The sequence below is a fragment of the Ammodytes marinus genome, assembly GCF_949987685.1.
Source record: "Ammodytes marinus genome assembly, chromosome: 23".
NCBI lineage: Eukaryota > Metazoa > Chordata > Actinopteri > Uranoscopiformes > Ammodytidae > Ammodytes > Ammodytes marinus.
In genome coordinates this window covers 4595328-4615906 of record NC_137227.1, presented here as the reverse complement: position 1 = coordinate 4615906, position 20579 = coordinate 4595328, and the positions used below count along the sequence as shown (strand labels likewise).

General features: G+C 40.3%; 1 protein-coding gene across 1 annotated transcript in view; it reads left to right on the top strand.

Annotated features, from left to right (window-relative positions):
* Window positions 1–20579, top strand: part of col25a1 (collagen type XXV alpha 1 chain) — a gene marked incomplete at its 3' end in the record, with an annotated part of 147445 nt that overhangs the window by 69983 nt on the left and 56883 nt on the right. Inside the window, exons 3-4 of the mRNA XM_080052367.1 lie at window positions 13829–13873; window positions 17965–17972. Of these exons, the coding sequence (XP_079908493.1) occupies window positions 13829–13873; window positions 17965–17972 (53 nt within the window). The remainder of the gene's footprint in view (window positions 1–13828; window positions 13874–17964; window positions 17973–20579) is intronic.

Below are 20579 nucleotides of genomic sequence, written 5' to 3'. Positions count from 1 at the left end.
ACATTGTATTTGTTTAATCAATATGACAAGTTGTGGTCATATGGGGGCTTTGTGTCAGACTATTTGCTGGCCCGGTGCAGTGACTTTGCCTCCCTAGTTTTGTCATTCAACCAACACAACCCAGGAAGTCCATGCGCCCGTCCAAGAAACAGTTGCGGTTATTAAGCTTAAGAGGTGCTGCAATTTCCGTGTTGCAATTTTCTTTATAAATGTTCACTGAAACAAGGTAGGAGGAGTGAATTAACTTTTATACCTTTTATACGGCTCCCCCGACAGAATACAGCAAAGTAGCTTTAGCACAATGTACCGCAGTTAAAAGGAACAAGGTCCATACAAAGCTTGTTGTTTTCAGCTATGACTCAGCTCCGGAGGAAGGTCCCGCTCGGGACTGTGATTGCTTTGTGAAAAAGTTTCCCTCATTAAGGGGAATTAATGGCTCACAAAAGTAACTGAAGGTGCAGTGGTTTGTGCATTTTATTTTATAAGGAAAGATTGACTGAGGTTAGAAAAACGGGAGCCTTGTTCATTTGCAGGGAATTTTGGCTTCCCCCACCAATTCATTTCCACTCAGAAATGCACTCTGCAGCTGTATGTTTTCTGTTCTCGATATATCTATTTTTTTTTCTTTCAAGCCATCACTGTCAGTCCATAGTGGTGAGATTACCATACTTTGTGGTCTATAATAATTTCTAATAGGAGTGTTTCATTTTGATGAAGTTGTTTTTGAGGATGTCTTTTTGGAAACAGAAGGAGAGATGCACACATCCCTGGGAGCATTGCAGAGGGGTTTTCTTGGGTTGGGAAAATAAATTGGGAGCTGGCGGACTCTCTGTGAGTCTAAGGCCTGACAGCTTGATGATGACACTTTATTTTTGTTTCCACTCAGGACTCCCGAAGGGCCGGCAGACACTTAGAGCATTCAGGATTCTCACAGAGCTCATCTGCGCTGTTTTTAATTGTAAAGGTGGAGCCAGCAATTCTGGAGAATGCTTGTTCTCAAAATCACTTTTTGTCAGAAATCTGTGAATATCTCCTCACAATCCGCTACCTGTCGGAATCACTGACTACACCTTTAATTAGGCCATTCTTGGAATACGCTAAACAAGGGATTTTCGATGTGACGGCGCAAGTTATGTCTGATGCAGACATACACAGGAGTGATACCGTTTACTTTGCCAACACTTGGATGTTGGATATTTTACTGACGATTAGTTGTTCTGATGTCCAGATGCTTTTTCTGTGTAACTGTACACCTACCTGTCCTACTGGAGCATCGGACTCACAACTTAGTCTGTCAGCACCCACATGTGCATGCTATAAGGCTGGACCTACTTTACTTATACTTACATATAACACCACAGATGATTCTAGGATTGGCCTGCATGGCTGAATGGAAAATAATTGGATTTTGTTTGTTGCAGTCTGCGCCCGGCAGAGGGTTAAATTGGCACTCAAATTGGTCTTTGAACCGGGCAGTTCAGCCGAGTATTTTCATGTTGAAATAAACTATTTTCATGTTAAAATAAACTATTTTCTCAGATTTTTTAATTCCATCAGCCTCGCTCATTCTTTCATCTGGAAGGATGAAAGAATGAGCAAGTTGTCATTCAATGTCCAGTGTTCATTGCTGGAGTGTTGCCGCCCGTAACATCTGCCCCGACTGAGGAGTTTTATATGAACAGTGAATTCAACAACTTCACGCAGCAGACTCGAAAGCCCTCCACTCCAGACTCTAGACTTTCCGTTTTGATCTTAAATCTTTCATCCCCCTATTCTACAAAGGGATCCCCCCCCCCCCTCTTTTTCATCGCAGCCTCTCTATCATACGTTTTCCTTTGCCGTTGACAAGATAGGGTATCTATGACATAAGCGCCTGTATCCGTCACGCTTGCGTGCTCAAACTGTTGCAGGGATAATCCAACATGGGTTCATGCAACGCTCAAGTAAACAGCAACCTCGGACCACCAGCGCTGCCTGATAAGTTAAGAGATGGTGAAAGCCAAGGCCCGCTTTGAGCAGTGGGGAGAAAATAAAGCAAGAGAAAAGAGAGAGAGAGGAGAAAACAGTACCGTACTCACAAGCTTAGAGATTAAAGTGGAGGAAGACCTCAGTGAGATTTCAGGTACCTAACCAATGGGAAACAATGTCAGTACACAGTAATAGATAACAAGATAGATTTAAAGGTCAATACACCCATAAAACAAACTTTTTTACTTGACCATTTTTTTCTCATCTAGGTTATATGAACATTATATTTCTACCTAATGTAGTGTTTGGTTGTCACAGTATTACGTATTCTCTCTTCTGATTGGATATCAGGTTATGGGATCCCAGAAAAGTTTATTTGGTGATCAAATGCAGAGTGGGTGACTGAGAGATCTGTGTTATGAAGCATGCACACTATAAAATCTAATCACTATGATCACTGTATGAATATAGAGCAATTTAACATGTATATTAAGATAAATATATTGCTCACTTCACCTTTAATATATAAGCTCAAACTTATCTTATCTCAACTCTGAGTTAAATGAGAATTTCCATTCCCCCTGGGAACTGACATTTGTTTAGTAAGTCTTGAAAATATACAGGGAATTATGTTGCATAATTATATACTGTATGGATTGAAAAATATATGCATTAACAGCATGTATGCTTTGTGTGACACCAGTGAGATACCCAATAGAAATACATAAAGAACCATGACCGTATATATAAATGCATGGTATTTGTTCTGCCTATTCCCAAAGTCGTACCAGATATAATGAAAATATTTGAGATTTTTATTTACTTGAGGTGCACCGACCATGTTAATGGATAGTCATTCAGGCAGAGAGTAGACGGTATGCTAGTCTATTAAAATAGTTGAGCGGTGTAATGACATTCTTGGCTTCAGCACAATGACTTCATCTCGGTCGTGGAACGGCGATGGCTGTCCTTGAGCAGTTTGGGGCCTGTGGTCCACGTTATGTTGCTCTGCAGCTCTAAATCCATCTGCACTCACACTAACACACACACACACACACACATACACACACACCACACACATCACACATCACACACATGCACCACTCACATACTGGCTCACACATCCACGGTGATGATAAGGTCAGCCAGCAGTCGTCATCCCGTAGCAGCAGGTATAGCGTTACACACCATTTTCAATGTGACATTCAATAGCCACACAAGTCTTAAACACAGATAAAGTATTTCATTTGAACTTGAACAAGAGAAGGATCATTTGATGCTAATCATGCACTGTATGTCCCATTTGCCTTCTGGCATCCCGGTTGACAGTTTCATCCAGTGACCAGAAATGCTCTCGCAACTATTTCTGCAACCCAAGCACTCCAGTGCACACACAGACATGCACGCACAGGTCTATGTGATACTACTATGTAGCCGTCGGTATGTCTGGTACAATATTCACCAAACACACCCTTGGTAAGCTTCAGAAGCATCTGCTTCCTGATCTCCATGGAAGGAGTCGGTTTGCCACGCGTCAATGTGTCCTCATTTTCTTTAGTGTGCATCTGGATGCCATCAAGTCATAAAATTGTACTAGCCTGAAAGATCAAATAGGTTCATCGTGTAGTAACTAATACATTTAGTACACTGTAGGTGTATATGCAGACGAGTGCATCTCAGTACTTCAAGGTCTAATTAGAGATATTGACTGACAACAAGACAGAAGCTTAAAATCAGTCACTGACTGTGGCTGATCAATGTAAGGTAGGTTAGGCTGACACTGCTTTACTCTCTGTGTGCATATTCTGAGTGGATTAATTAACTCTTGGCCCTGGTCTTGGCCACTTCCTCATTGTATAATCGTTATGCTTGCGCAAATCAGATTCCACCAATCACACCCATGTGCAGACATATGTATAGTCCTTTTAGCTATTGGTAGCTTGTGTGTCTGTTTCAGATTCTCTGTTAATAACATGTTTCCAGCACCTAGTAGTTATTTTTTAGCACAGGTGGAAGATGATACAGTTCAGTACAAGGTGACTAGACTGTTATGGTAACATGGCCACTTTGTCATGACAATTAAATAAGGTTTTATTTATCTGGTGAATGCCTAAGCCGCTATATCTGCATGCAGGGAAAATTTGCCACGATTTAACTTGGTTTACACTGAAAAGAAACCATTGATTCCCACTGTGGATTACACTTCAGCATGGCCAAACCAAGCTGGGCCCCTCCTAGAGTTTCCCCTTTTTCATTTTCAAGACATGAAATTGTTGGGTTTTCCTCCGATTTCGACGAAAGATTATAAAGTTCTTTGAAAGTGACCCTTGTCTCGCACGCAAGTCTAGGCTATGTCCTTGGTGAAGCTTTCTGATAGAGCCGACAGGACGCCCCTGCCTGGTTAATTTAACTTGCAGTATAAAGTGATGGGACTGGTCCAATCGATGGGCTTATTACTGACCTGCCTTCATCAGGGAGTGTTCTCTGCTTCCATCACAACCACAGTCAGTACTGCGGGAAGGATAATTGCAGTGTGTAGCGTACGGGGTGGGTCTCAAGTATCCCAGCACTCAGCCCGTTTGCCAGAGGAAAACACATTGATCTCAAAAGGTGATGAAAAGGCTCTCTCAAAGGCCCTGCTTCCACCTCAGGAGCGTTCCAGCCTCGACACTGAACCGAAGCAAAATCGTAGATGATCCATGCAAGCCCGCCAGCCATGGTCTTTTTCATGTAATTTGTCTTATACCAATGTGTGCTGTGTGTGTGTGTGTGTGTGTGTGTGTGTGTGTGTGTGTGTGTGTGTGTTTGTTTGAGAAAGAACTAGAGAGAGCTGGTTGTAATGAATTTCACTACCTGAAACTGCGTGTTAAGTCTGTGTAAGACTACTGCAGGACTGTAACTTCTCAATCAATGCAGAAATTACTTTGTCTGCAATTAGTACAACACTGGGCGAGAGAGAGAGAGAAAGAGAGAGAGAGAGAGAGAGAGAGAGAGAGAGAGAGAGAGAGAGAAGGGAAGATGTTTAATACGAGCTTCAATCTGCTTGACGCAGTGTTAATGGAGCCTACAGTGACAGACAAATTCCTTGCATCCTAATGGATCGACTCTTGGTTTAATGAACTGATAACTGGCATCTGGACAAACACACACACACACACACACACAAACACAAACCAAATTGCCATATTCATCAGGGATGGGTGGAGAAATTAATTAATTTTAAGCTGATAACATCCTCGGACTACTACTGAGCAGACACACACACATAGACTCTTGCAGGAATTATGCCTCATTAACTTTAAAAAAAAAATTGTATTTAATCAGTTGCTGCTCTGCGTCATAACGAATGTTGCTTTATGTAATTGGTTTCAGATTCCTAGTGATGTCTTGGGACTATCTGACATGAACTAGTGTCCCGTTGGTAGCATGTGAATTAGTTTTAACTTGACCACAATGAGAACTAAGACGCCATTGAATCTACAGTATATGAGACCTCCATCTTTTTCGTGATGTGTTATTGTAATTGAAAACTGCCGTGCTGACTTTCATTTTAAGTTTGGCGTCGATGTTCATTACCCGCCATGACTGTTCGTTAGATCCAACTCGGCCCCCTAATCAGTGAGATGTCTTGCTTTACCACTGTTGCATAAATCAATCTGTACATTTCCAGCGAACTAATCATAGTCTCTTGAGTAGCAATGCAAACACATGTCGATCTACATTCAACAATGCATTTATTGTTGGGAAATGCAAATGTTCTTTATGAAAGTTTTGGAATTCATCAGAGCGCTGTTACATTTTATTCACAAAGGAGCATTTAAACTGGGTAAATGCAATGCACTAGCAAGCATACTGTACAAGAATGTGAAGACGAGAGACCAAAAGAGTACATTGAGTAAATGTCAAAATCAGACATTATGGTCCCTTTTCTGGGCAACAAATTAAATATAATTGCGGAGAATTGTTAAGGAAATGACTATAATCATTAGATTTATTCAGGAAATGGGCGCATTGGAGTTAAGTGCAGTTGGAAATAACGACAATGAAGACGTATGCCACAGCATCGGGGTATAAAGTGAAATATCCTCACAACCTTGTTTTTCTAGGTCAAGTTGGTATTTAAATTTGGGTCTTGGGAAAATTAAAAAAGAGCCCCCGAATTATTCCGAATTTGATGTTTACATTGTCTTGCCAAAAACCCTCTAGACTCCACTAGAACATAAAGAAGCCTTGATTTATCACTATAGGCTTATGGCTTAGCACTCTTCAAACAGGTTAACAGAACTATTAAACAAGTCTGTATTAGAATCCACAACTTATATTTGGGCTTTCAAGAAAAATAATCCAAACAGCATGGCTTCTATTTAAAGGCTGTGAAAGAACCACCGCCATTAAACGAGGTTGATAATAGGGTTTTGCTCTCTGAAAATGGCTTAACACTACATGCTAACCATGCTCTGGTCTGCTCCACTGTATCACATTACAGGAATGTGGAAACTTACATCTAATTTCCAGGAGTTGAACTTTCACTGACACCAATGTTAAGTTTCCTTTAAGTGAATTGCAAACATCTATATATCACATGTTTGCATTTGGGTGCAAAGAGGTGAAGCTGGTGGTACATGTGTCAAAACAACCTTCACTTGACCTATTTCAATGTTGTTACAGCCATCCAACATATTGTGTTCTTTTCTTATCGAAAAATAAGGCCCCCACGGCTTAATAAGCTCAAGTGAACTAACTGCAGGCAAGCAGATTCCAACCAGTCATGCTACTAACATTTGGAGAGTGATATGGTAATTTGAGTACCTACGTTTTAAGATCCTGGACTATTCATCTTGAGATTTATTTGAGGTCTTTGTTGCTTTTTCTATTACTCTTTGTCATGTCTCTTATATCGAAGGGGTTTTGAGGAAGTGAAGGGATTAGTGTAAGTAGTTAGGGAGGTCAGTCTGAGTACTATACGAGGGCTTCCTTTCCGGAGCTGGGTCGGTGGGTCACAAGTTCAAGGGGACTTTTCTGTTTCTATCAACAATACCATGCTGTGATTGATGACCTCCAATGGATTTTGAAGCTGCATGTTGTAGACACAGTCCAGGTCTCCATCGCGTTGCAGTGACATCTGATGTTCTCAAGTTTTGATTTGGTACACAAAGATGCAGTCTTACTCTAGAGTTTATTTGTAACCCCAAACACCTCAGAGGTCAGAAGAGCGGTTCAATCAGTTGTACATGTAGTAAATGAGCTCCATCAGGACCATAGCTGTTTAAAAGTGCTCCGAGGAACATTCAGTTTGTGTTAGTTCTTGCACCCCATTTGGACAACAGCGGTAGTGTTTTTACTATGCCAGCTGTAGTTCCTGGGGTAAAGTACCCATGACAAAGGCATTAAGAAAAGCTATATTAAAACAGCATTCTTTGCACTGATCGTCTTGTTTGCTGTTGAATGTAATGTATGATCATCAGAGGAAAAATTGTTTCAGAAATATTTTAAAGTAGCACCTTTAAAGTTAAATAAAGAGGATAATGAATGACTGTGTTTTCAAACCATAGGTACTTGTGCCCCGTGGGTTAAGTCTGAGGTAATTTGGTCATATGTTGAAACATTGTGGAGTGGCTCAACTCATTTGAAGGGATACAAATGTAAAGATTGAGTCAGCTCTCAAACCTGAACACCACATTGTGCGACGTGATGAAAAAACGAGTTAGCAATCAAGCAGAGATGTAAAAGTTAGTGATGAGTTCTAACAAATAGTACTCCAAATGTGTTGTGTTAGCGAGTCTCTTTGTTATCAGTTGAATTCTGTTCATATTTTTTACAACTATGCTTATTCCTCTTGAAGATGAAGAGAGCAGCGACATTCACAGATGAGGCAAATTGTAACATTGAGGTTAAATTTCCATTTTTTCCCTTGGCTGGTGTACCAAATGTTCCATGAATTAGCATTTTATTTATTGATGTATTCCTTGTCATGCCTAAATCTAGGGTTCTTGGATCAAAATGGTTGTCCTCTTTGCCAGAAGTTTCCACAAAAATGTACTTAGTAAGTAATGTACTAGTAAGAAATGATTGTACAGTAGAGAGCCAGCTTTTATGCAGCCTAAGTTCCGTTGACCTGGATACCAGAGTATTGCCAGGTTTAATAAACTTGTCCATCCATGTTGTGGGAATAAATGCACTATATTAAAGTCTGTCTTGACCAAATCTTCCTAGGACATTGATCATTCAGAGCTTTTAAAGAAATATTCTGAGCATTTAAGTTAACCAAAATTAAAGCTACAGGTTCCTCTGTTTGGGAGCCACCTTGAGTTGGCCAAGTGTAATGTACATGTTCATCATTTAATTGTAAACTTTAACACATTATTAACCATTGTTAAGGTATTAAAACGGTTTGCCAACAATATATTGTCAAAATGGGATTTGAATGCACGCTATTTATATAACAGTACATGATGAAAACACTTATTTATACCTTCTCCTAAATGGCTGAAGAGCATTTTAAGAATCAAATCATTCAAACACAAGTGTTGCCCATAGGTGCACTTCTTATCCTATTCAAAATATATGATATATATTATGTGAAAATGTACCATAACTGAACAAGTCAACAGCCAAACTATGTTCTGTTTTTTCTCTCAAAACATTGGCATTGGAAGTATACACAAACAATAATGTTGGACATTGTACCTTTTTATGACTCATATACAGTATAAACAATAAGGACAACATGTGGTGCCTTTCCTGGACAAAAGGCCATATTGTTTACAATCTAGCATGGGAGCATGGGGGAAATCGTTTTAAAATTAACCATGAAAAATGTGTTGTGAATCAAACGTGAAATCTCTCTGTTTGTCAAGTTGATCTCTAAAAGCAGGTGTTTATTGAATGCATGGTCATTAGAAAGTGCAGCCTTATGTTCTAAGTTAAGTTTAGTGTCATTGATGCACACTGCAGCATTGTGTCCTTCATTATTGTTATACAAAATAGTATATGTGAAACAATAATTCTACACAAACCAAAAATATATTCAGCTGCCTTATTGTGATTATTTGACTTCAGTTGTGCCTGGAGAGCAAGGCTAGCGTCTTTCTGAGAATCAATTCTCATTGTGGGTTTCCAACTTAAAGCGGCTACGAGTAACATTTAAATATCTTTTAAACAGCCTCATGTTTCCTCTCATAATCATAAATTACCTTTAACAGCAAACGAGACCATCAGTGCAAAGAAAGACGTTTTTATATAGTTTTTATTACTGCATTTGATCTGGTCGTACACCCAGTCCGATTTTCGGTTCACGCGTGCATGCTCTATGGTCACATATCGGTATTGTTCACAGATTTCAGTGGCGCAGGAACGCGATTTGAGAAGCCTATGGCTCCAGGTGAGGGAAGGGGAGCGGGAGCCTTGTTTGAGACAGTTGTTTGTCGTCATAATGACTGATAACGGGGCTGAACCATAAAATAAAAAAAAGAAAATGCAATGAAGAAAAGCTAAAAGGGAGAGTGATAGGCGGGCGGGAGGGCGTTGCCAAGCAACGTATACACAATTTCACGGAGCGAACCTAGACTGCAGTGTGTACTCCTAAATGAATGAGCTGTAGCCTACTAAAACAAAGTTTACTTTGCCTCACCAGCATCATCAGATGACCATTATTCATCTGAAATAGTCAATATTTACAACATAAACACATTACCTCATCGTGATCCATACTAACTGCCGTCTCTCGTTCATTCGCTTTGTGTGAGGACACGGGGACTCGTTCAGCTCCGTGAGAGGTGACACTGCATCAACTCATTGCAATCAGGTGTGTTTAGCACTTACTGGCATTAGTTGATGCTGTGTCACCCATAGACTCACGGAGCCGAAAAGAGTCCGGTGCCCTCACACTTTCAACACACGGACACACACCATATTGCTTCCTGATTATTTGAATCTCGCACGCCTGCACGAGCTAGAAAACAGCTTCACGACAGCTGGCGTCGTAATAATACTACCGCTTTTGTTCAAAGGTGTCGCCAACGTGCCGACTTACTCGTAGTAGCTTTAAATTTGGACAATTATAAACTATATGATTATGAATCTCACTTGCAGGAAAAATGACACCAGAATTTATTCACTTTATTTGGAGGTGCAAATGAGTTTGCTACGAAGTCTTAAGCCAATTTTCTTCAAACCTGATTTTCTTTGGACGTTTGAGCTGGTACCCAGTTTGCTGTTCTTGGCATCACTTTTATTCCGAGGAATAGCTGTGTTACTTTGTGAGAGAAGCATTTAGTGGTCTGATTATGTATATTAAGCTCTGAAACAATGCTGGTATTGTAAATGAGTCAAGCCGGGACTGGTTACAGTTCTGTTAGCTGTTCAGGGCCAATCAATATTTTATGGATGATGGGTAGTGGTAGGCTGCAATTTTATCCTAGATGCATGAAGTATAAACAAGAAGTTTATTATGTCAAGCAATGCATAACTTTGAAATAATGTTTTAATGAACAACATGAGCAAAACTATCCAGAAACAATACAGCCATTGCTTAAAAACAGCAGGTTTCACAATACTGCCAATTACAATGGATTCCATTCTGCCAAATGGCATTAAAATGACTGCTACTATCAGTTTTTTGGACAAAAAACATTATGTGGGATTGTTAAAAAAATATCATATTTTGTTTTAATATTTCTGAAAAAAGCAGAAAAGATTGAATGTTGAGACTTGAAAGCATTGTGCTGATGATTTCAGGCTGCTCTTAAAGCTAACTTGGTGCCGTTCACATCACAATCTATTACCATCATATTAATAGACACAACAAAGATGTTAAGTTATGAGGTTCACTGTATTTGAGCCAGCGGTACAACTTTTATTTGATTATTTGAAAAATAAGGGTTTCTCATATGAATGACCTCGACTGGTCATAAGCAATATGCTATCTTACATGTTAACTCGTCAAAATTGCAATTTTTGAAAAACATTTTTTTTTATAGTATCTTATTTTTTCCCTGGCAATTTTGCAGCAAAACATAGACACTTTGTCGTGTTTGTATATGGTATGTACTAACTTCAGTAGTTCACTGGTTAGCATGCTAACGTAATCAACATTGAACACAAAGTTCGGATCGGAATGCCGTTAGTTTTGGAGTTTCTGGGGATTTTCTTTTCTTTTGACCTGACAATGGCCTTACATGAGGAGTTAAGGGATCACTAATGTCGTTACAATTCACCCTATTTCCTGGCAATCCATCCATTTCTGGTGGTAGAAGAAAAGTCAGACTATCACCAAAGTGGGTTTGATTCATCCCCTGGAGTCCATAAATGTCAGTTTCATGATGATGTCCAATCGAAAGGTTGTAGCAATATTTATATAGGCCCTGCATTGTAAAATGTCTTTCTGAAATACACAATTTTCTAAAATACAAAAGCCACTAAATAACAATATGTAAAATCACAACGAACAGCACCAAAGAGGCCCTGTTGTAATGTCTGACCAAAATACTTGAAAGAACCTCAAGTTCCCTTTGATTTATTTCATGTTCAGACTCAGAAGCTGTTGAAAAGGTTGAAAAGGTTTCAACAGATTGTTCATAGTTGTTGACCCTCATTATTACATTTCCTGCCAATGTTTTAGTTTTTTTTCTAAAGCCACTGTTCCATGACCGTACTTGGGAACACTGTGAGGAAATGGTAAGCTAAAAAATATTGTTTTAGACAAAAGAATGATGGTTTGCCTTGAGAGGAAAACTTAAGATCTCACCCTATACTTTTCTTTTGAGTAGAATACCTAGAGTACTTGGTTACTGTCTTGTCTAAATTGATTGGAAAAACATGTGAGCACCTGTTCCGGCTGGTCCAGATACAATTTGTCAAGTTTCTCTTTCACTTGTGCTTTATAAACTGAAATGTTATAGCACTTTTGTTGGCATACATTCGATCAAGTCTTAAATGTTACTGGTACATTAGAATAGTATGGGGTTCTCTCCTTACAGTCTATAATCAGAAGGAAAAATATTGTGATGAATAATGTGATTGATGACGATATTTGAAAACAATGTAGGGTATTTTGACTGGACCGCCAACTACCATGTGTGTAGTGTTTTCTCAGCAACTGTCAAAAAATTATACCGCTAAAATCAGTAGGATGTCATATCGTCAAACAAAATATTCCTCTTGTAGGTGTCAAGTGTCATTTCAAAGCGAGCAATAATGAAGCGACTGCCAAACGCATTAAACCCCTTCTGTGTCTTTCAAAGCCTTAAAAAACAAATCCTATGGAGAAACCAGGGGTCGATTTGAACCATAGTAAAATGAGAGTCCAACTCCACCTGTGGTTACATACTTTAAACTGTGCATGGACCCTGTACTGGCAGCGCCTGACAGTATCCTGGAAACCGTCCAAAAAGAGCAGAGTTGTAGGCTGCTGTATAGGAGCCAAACGGTGGGATCAAATTGAGAACCATGCATCACACAAAGAGTTGTGCAACATAATCCTGCATTTTGCACCCGAGTAACACATCTGGAGTGTCCTAAATCAGCGTAGCACTGCGGGGGAAAAGGCATTGTTCTTTTTCTGTTACATTCTTTACCATTTGCCTAAACTTATAGAAGGGGTGTATTCACAGAGTAGAATTCTGGCAAATACTAAAAGCAAAAATTGCTTATAAGACATGCTGCAACGAAAAACGAACAATTCACTTATTGTCCAGGTTGTGGGGTTGTCAGGTTATTTAGATAAGTGTATGGTTGTTGTAACTGTGTGACAAAATTATTCCTCTGAGCAACTTTTTACAGCCAATGAAATGATGGTGGAGCTGTGTAGTCTGTAAAAAAACGTTCACCAAACACAATCACGTTACTGTAATTATTTTGAACCTTGAACGCAACGTCAAAATGCTCTTCATTGGCGGTGTTTGGTTCAAAAGACTTTCCAAAAGGATTTGCATAATAACTCTTCACAGTAATTGTTGCTCCCTGAAATTGAATCTTGATATTTTTTCTATGTTGCAAAACCAGACGAAGGAAGATTGTTCCTTTTTCGTTACATTAACTTCCAAATCTGTTTTGATCCTGACAGCTCCTTTTTAAAATGTTCAGAGAGGAAATGAGCAACATTTTCCCTCCCAGATATGATCCATTCCATTGCAAGTTGACAAGTCTTCCCCTCAACCGTCTCGAGTTCCCATGTAATGCTGCATAAGAGCTCGACTTTTAATTTCCAGTTGGGTCTAAAAGTCAGGGCCTTACCCTTTTCCAATAAATTGTGAATGCACACGCTTTTTTCTTATTTTTTTTGGGGCAGAGAGCAAACAAAATCCCTTGAAAATGTTGTTTCCAGCTGCCAACCCCATGAACTGACTGCATTGCATTGCATTGCATTGCCTGGAGGGAAGAGGTCATTTTGGGAGAGAAGTTATACCGATTTCCACCCGCATACAATACCATGTAGTCCGTTTTCGTCAACATGTTAAACCTGGCAAAGCGTGTGATTGTATTATTCCTCTAGCTGAGCGTTAGATGATAGATAGTGTTGACAGGGAAATGGCAAACAGGAAAAACAACCGTCTTGATAAACAAATTGAAAAGGCAGGTCATCCGTGCTGAAAGAGGGAAAAACTGAAAAAAGGGGGGGGGGGAAGAAAACGGGGATGTCAGCATGTGTGTGTGTTTCCTTTTTCCACCTTGGCTTATGTCTAAATACCTAATGAACCTTGAGAGTTTATGGTGTTTGAGGAAGGGATTTCACAGTGGCTCATCCTTATCCTGCTGTATTATGGTGGTTTTGAATCTGAGAATACTTGAACAATATCAAACTTACAAGCTGAAAGACAATCAAATTACTGGCTAAAAATGTTTATTATTCTTTTTTTCGCAGGACCTCCTGGAAAGCGAGGAAGAAGAGGCCGCAATGGAGAACCTGGTATGTACTTACTTTAGTGCGTTTGTGTGTGTGTGTGTGTGTGTGTGTGTGTGTGTGTGTGTGTGTGTGTGTGTGTGTGTGTGTGTGTGTGTGTGTGTGTGTGTGTGTGTGTGTGTGTGTGTGTGTGTGTGTGTGTGGCTCAAAGATCACAGAAGATGTCTCAATCCAGAAACGTTGAAGGAATAATTCAGTAGGACATCAGCAAATCATAGCACACTTACAATCATGTAAAAGTACACTGTATATCTTTGGAGGCCAAAATAGGTTATACACGTGTAATTTGTGGCCTGGCGGTTTACACTGTTCGCTTGGATTGTTTCGGCTTCGGTCGCTATGGAAACACTAGATTTTTTTCACAGTAAAACTGCGAGACGGAGCAGTTTCAGGGAGTCAAAGTGATGTCCAATCTTGTTGAAGTGTCTACGTTTCGAGACACTAGACATAATGTATGTACATATGCCAGGCTGCAGTGTATATACTGTATATACCGGTATATCTAATAGCCCACACTTGTGAGCCTCCACATATTCATCAACAAGTTCTCCTATTGAATTCACACACACACACTTGAACTGAATGCACAGACAGAGGATTTTGAGTATCGAGGAAAAGGACATATTGTGCAGCGACACTCCCTGCAAAAGGGAAGGTGTCAACACATATTTAATTTCACTGCGAGAACATGCACTTGGCAGAGAGCTTCGTCCACACCACACAGCTGATAGCGGAGGTGATAATGGGCTTTGGAGCACTGGCCCTCGTTCCCTTGGTTGTGAGGCCAGTGTCAGAGCAGCCGGCGCAGCCAGTGCTTTGGAACAAAAATACTGCCCTTGTAAAAAGAAATTAGAGAGACAGGGCATTTTGAAGTGAGGGAGAGTAATAGGCTAGAGGAGCGGTTTTGGTTTCACAGCCTGAGAAACAAATACCATCTGTGACAGGAGAGAAAACACTGCTGGTTATAGCCTACCACCAAATCCAGCCAATGCTTTTTAATGTGACGGGAATCAAACCGTATCAGTCCATGTCTGTTATTTGAGTATCAAAGATTTAGTTACTTTTCTTTGTTTTTTTTGTATAATTTTTATAATATATTTTTTTTCTTTTTGCCAAATTGATGTAGAATCCTGTTGTTGTCGTGTTCTGCATTTTGGTGGTGTGGCCCTCTGCCCTTTTCCCATTATTCTGATTAACATAATACGTAAGCTATCCAGTGTATGACTTTAAAAGCCAAGGACGATGAGAGAAAAAGAGAAGAGGGAAATCAAATGACAGATAGACAACGGTTCAATGTTCCGGTCGGCTGCATATCTGAAATAGCGCCAGCCTTTGTTTATGCAGCACTTAACTTTCCAACAAACATCCACGATGCCAGCGCATTTCAAATGGCACCATTATGCATAGACGGGTTTTGTTGTTGTTGGTCCTTCTGCTCAGCCAGAGCAAATGCGAATGGCTTCCTCTTGACAAATCAATTGGAAACAAGTAACTCATCATAGCCACTGACAAGGTCTGGACTGTGGTGACACAGTGGTCTGTTAGAGTAGACAATAGGGAACAATTGGGATGACAGGCCTTTCTATTCTGTTTAATAGCCCCAAATGACAGGACCAAACTAGGCCTGAAGTATGTTGTCAAAGCAGACCTGGACATGTCTGCAAGTGGCACTGTTTTTATTAGTGTCATGAACTATGAAGTTAATTGTTCACACTTTTCTATCTATTCACTGTGTTAGTGCAGATTCCTTCAAAGCATTCACGGCACTTTTAAATTTACCAAAGCAATGCTAGCTTCAGGCATCCCACTACAGAGAATGTAATTTAGATCTAATGGCACGTTAAGTACCACCGTGATTCTGCATATTTTACAAGTTTTCATAGCTTAGTTATAGCTCATTTTGACTGCGATGGGGAGCTGAAGTTGAAAAGTATTCTGTGCAAATCTTGTAGAATTCCAAACAGATAAACATGATGGCATCCTGCATCATTATTGGGACCTAGTGTCACACTCATAGGAGAAAAACTTTTATATTATAAAATATTATATCATAACAAATATTTATGAGACATTATTTATACGACTGGAAAAAATGCAGTCCTTGACGTGCTGCATTCTGCATCGTAAGCCTTCTGCAAATCCAATATCCCTCTTTTAAGTTCTCAACACTGGTGGATTTTGAAGGGGAAGCAGCATATTTAATTCATGATTCTACCAAAAGTAACCAAGCCGCAGCAAGTTTTTCCCCAAAAATTCATAGTGAGGTGTTTTGTAGTTTACTCATATCCAAAGGTAAAGGGGGGAGCTTTCGCCCAGACCTGGCTGCTATACTGACAGAGAGAAGAAATAGGAAAAAGACAGCGTGATATTTACCTATGCATTTAAAAATGAATGGGATACTTCATTAGGATCTCTTCTGTTTGTTTACCGGTGAAACATATGGAAAGGGAAAGTGTGGCATGACAGTTTAGGATGAAAAAGCTTTTGTGGCATTGGAAGCCACACTCTGAAAACTGTTCTAGCAGGTGGTCAATGTTGGAAAAACTGTCAGAAGTTCCCAACCATATTTTTCCTTATGTGAATAAGACAAACTTTTTACTCACAAACCTGCCTGTCTGAAAAGGGGGAATTGATGCCCAAATTGTGCCCGTTGAGCAATTTCACCTGAGAGCGGTGCATTAGTGTCATGTGTGAGGAAAAGCAGTTCCTTCTTTGCAACAAATGCCTGACCCTTTTATGGAAAAACTTGAATTTTGTAGCACAGTAACCTTTGTGAGTTTTGAGAGCACAATAAGAACGTTTACTATTGTTTGGCAAATCACATACACAATGCAGTGCCTGTCAAGAGAGCTCAATAACCTCTACAATCTCTGAAGGGTTTGGTTAGTAAAATCAGGACGTGACAAATATGAAACTGAGAGTAAGCATTAAAGGTGGAGTCAGTAATTCTGCAGAACACTTGTTGTCAAAATGAGTGTATTTCTCTTCACCATCCACTACCTTTCCGTACTGAGTGTGCACCGATGAAACATCCGGGGTTAATAATATACAGCCTAGGCTCTGTAAACTGGTATGTAAACAAATATGTAAAGAACCTGGGCCAATCGTTACTAGGCTGTGTATTAATACCAGATTTCAGCGGGCACATACAGTACAGACGGACAGCTAGCAGATTGTGAGGAGATATTCACAGATGTTTTACAAAAAGGGATTTTGACAACAAGCGTTCTCCAGAATTGCTGACTTCACCTTTAATGTATTGCTAGTTGAAAACTCTGTTGTGAGCAACACAGTGGGACATGGGTCTAGAAAACACACAGTGTAGCAGGTTTATTAAAAACTAAGTGGTCTACTGTAACTCAACCATCCATAAAACAACGCTATAGAAGTTTAGCCTAGCGAGCCTAAAACACACCGCCCCTTAAATGCTCCAGCTGCTACAGCCATTTGCACTTTCCTCTGGTCCTGAAGAAGGACAGTTCAAGGACGCAGAACTTTTAAAGGAAAAAAATATATACTGTATTTTTTTTCAGGGCTAAAGCAGCTGGGTACCCTTTTTTTAATAAGAACCTAAAGACCTAAAATGATTTGCAGGGTCTTTGGGAGCCCTGGAGTACGTTGGCATAAAGTCCTTTAAGCAGCAGTAATTGGGAAAAGGACGGGTGTCACCTCACAAAAAAACGTGGGCGGATTTTTTAACAAGCGCACAACCCCTTGTAGTAGTGAAATTAGAGCCACTTACAAATGTAAAAGGTGGTCATTACACCAGGCGGCCATCGTCGGCCCAGCAGCATGGAACATAGATAGGAATCTTAAGCCGCAATGCTTTTGTTCTATACTGTAGATAGAAATAAATCTGGGTTATAGAGAAATAGAATGGCTTGTATATTGTGCATAGCCAGTGAGCGCATCATGGAAGAGATGCATCGTTTTGAAATGTTCCTTCCCAAAAGTATTAATTTCTCAGCAAGAGTCTGATTTCCCGCATTAGTTATTCGGATATGGGGCTTTTGGTGCAAAATTGATGATCTTGGTCTGTTTGATCACTGATTGAAAACACACTAACCAAGTGTTTTTTTTTCCCCTTTCTCTTTCAGGACCTCCTGTAAGTATGCCTGCTTCACATCTTCTCCAATTCTAAAAAGCCATGTGAAGGTAAAAACTCCAACCGTAACAAATGACTGTGTGATGCAGACCAGCTAATGTTTCCTCACTGTTTGACGTCAAGAACAATTAACATAAAAGGGAAATACTGGCAGGAAACCATAAGGCCGCATTACAGGATTACAGTGTTACATTCTTACATTATTTTCCCCTTTCATAGTGCGAAAAGAATCATGGGAACTACACTTATTTTCTGAGAGTTGGACGATATGGTTGATACCACTCTCATGTTTGTATGATAAATGTGAAGGTACAGCCAGCAAGGGCGGTTAACACAGAAAACCGGGGAACTGCTACCTTAGCTTTGTCCAAAGGGTAAGACAATCCACCTACCACGACATCCGCTGACAAGTTTTGTCATCACAAATGAGATCGCCAGGCATCCAGCGGAGGCTCCAGAAAGTCACTGTATCTGACCCTCCTGAAAAACCACACTCAGAGTTAAACACAGAAAGTGTCTGGCTAGCTGTGTCCCTTTGTCTTAGCTAAGTGAAGTCAAGCAGGTGCTTTTGGCTAAGCTAAGCAAGGTAGCTCCTTGCACCACCTCCATATTTACCGCATTGCAGACATGAAAGTATTATTGATCTTTACATGTAACTCTCTTCGCAAAATGTCATACCACTCCTTTAAGTATGATGCAACGTGTGTTCAAAGCTGTAAAACAAAGAAAAGTCTGAAACAGGTTGAAGGATGTATGTAAAAGACTAGTGATTGTGAGGTACAGCTGACATTTCTAGTAGCATATTTTTCGTAGTCTGACTATTATTAAGATAATCTCTTCATCCCCTGCCTTACACTATTAAGGGAGCCTCTTCCCTGTCATTTGGTTCAGTCTGGTGACTGAAATATATCCCTCCATCCCAAGCAGCTCCCCTTCACTCAAACACATTATCTCACCTCATTACACTGCCGGGGGCTCACAGATCCACTCCCCTTTAACAGATGGAAAACATGAACGGTTCCCCTCAAAAGATGAAGACAAACCCACACATACTAGGGGGAGTTGCGACAGTTTGCAGTAGAAAGCCGGTCAAGCGGGCGCTGTATTTTTCGTGTGCTCTGTTAAAATTATAAACAGTCCAGAGGCAAGTGTGATTGAGAAGGTATAATAGCGTGTGCCGACTGAGCCGTAAAAAAAGTTGTAAGTTAATCCTCAGAGCCTCCTCAGACAAGCACTCGCTCCTGGGGTTTCTGGGACGTAAGTAAGTGCAGGTGGTCTAATGTCTCAGCCTTATTTCACCAAGCCCCTTCCATCTGACAAATAAAATGAAACTGTGAGATCTCTCAGAAGAAGAAGTATTGTAACGCAGACTCCGAAATTGGTCTGTAGTTTTTTTCGGGTTGTTCCTAATAGTAAATCCAGTGCACAAAACAGTAGGTTCCTGACAATGCTCCAGTCGTAAGCCAGCAAATCTCTCTGTGATGGAGTCATAGAAGGTGATGGAAATGTTCGGTGGGGGGTCCTGCTTTAACTGTAGGAAAAACAAGAAGGATTTAGCAGAACCTGTACTGGTTTTTCTGAAGAGAAACAAATGTACAGTGCAAACCAAAAGAACTAAAGTCTGGTTGACTTACTGTCTTCAAAAAATGCAATGGTCTGATAATGACTCACCCAATGGTCACCAAATCTGTTTCCGAAATTTAAAAAAATCCCTTGCCAGTTCCTTTAAAAAGAGAGACAGTACTACGTGATGTCATGTGGTTCCTCATTTGGTCTGCCCACCCGGGGGGACACGCCGCTATGAATATTCAACAACTTACTCCGTAACCCTGGGAAAAACTGTGTAAACTCTTCACAAAAAACAACAACTGCTGAAATAGATCACAGATCAATGTGACTTAATGGTTGTTGAGCCCGCTGATGATCGGACAGGGACCTGTGGTTGCACAGTAAGAAAGCGAATAGGTCTCCTCAATCAGAACTCCTGATGAAAGATCCTTATTCACCATCATTTTTCAGTCCATTATCCATGGCACCACGGGGTCAGTTGCAGGCAATGTTTAGCTGGATATCTCTTCTTGTCCTCTAAACAGATTGGAAATCTAATTGGGAGAGACTTGTCACAATTCAAGGTGATAATCAACTCCAAGGGCATCTATAAGACCAGTATTGTATTGCCTATTGCCATTTAAACAAGAACCATGTTAGTAAAGGCTGTGAAATGACAGCTGAGGCCAAATTAATGATGTCTTTGCTCATGTTTGGATCTTCTTTCCTCATCTTTCCCGTGGCCCTTCAAGGGCGGCCGGTGTCAAAACATTAACCCCAGGCGGCCACCGCTATGTGCGTGCACCATTTAGCACCAATCAAGCATAAAACACCATCCCAAAGGCTGCACTCGAGTACCCGCTTAACACCACTGTCCTTTTTTAGGCACAGACAGACTGCATGCCATACTCAATTAAAATTATACAGGCAGAGAAATAAACTAGCCCGCTTTGACATCTGGTCAGAAGGCAAAGGGAAATATTTGAAAATGATACAATGTTGGAAATATCAAAAACCACTTCAGACCGCGAAGCATTCCTCTGCACCGCACTGGAAGGC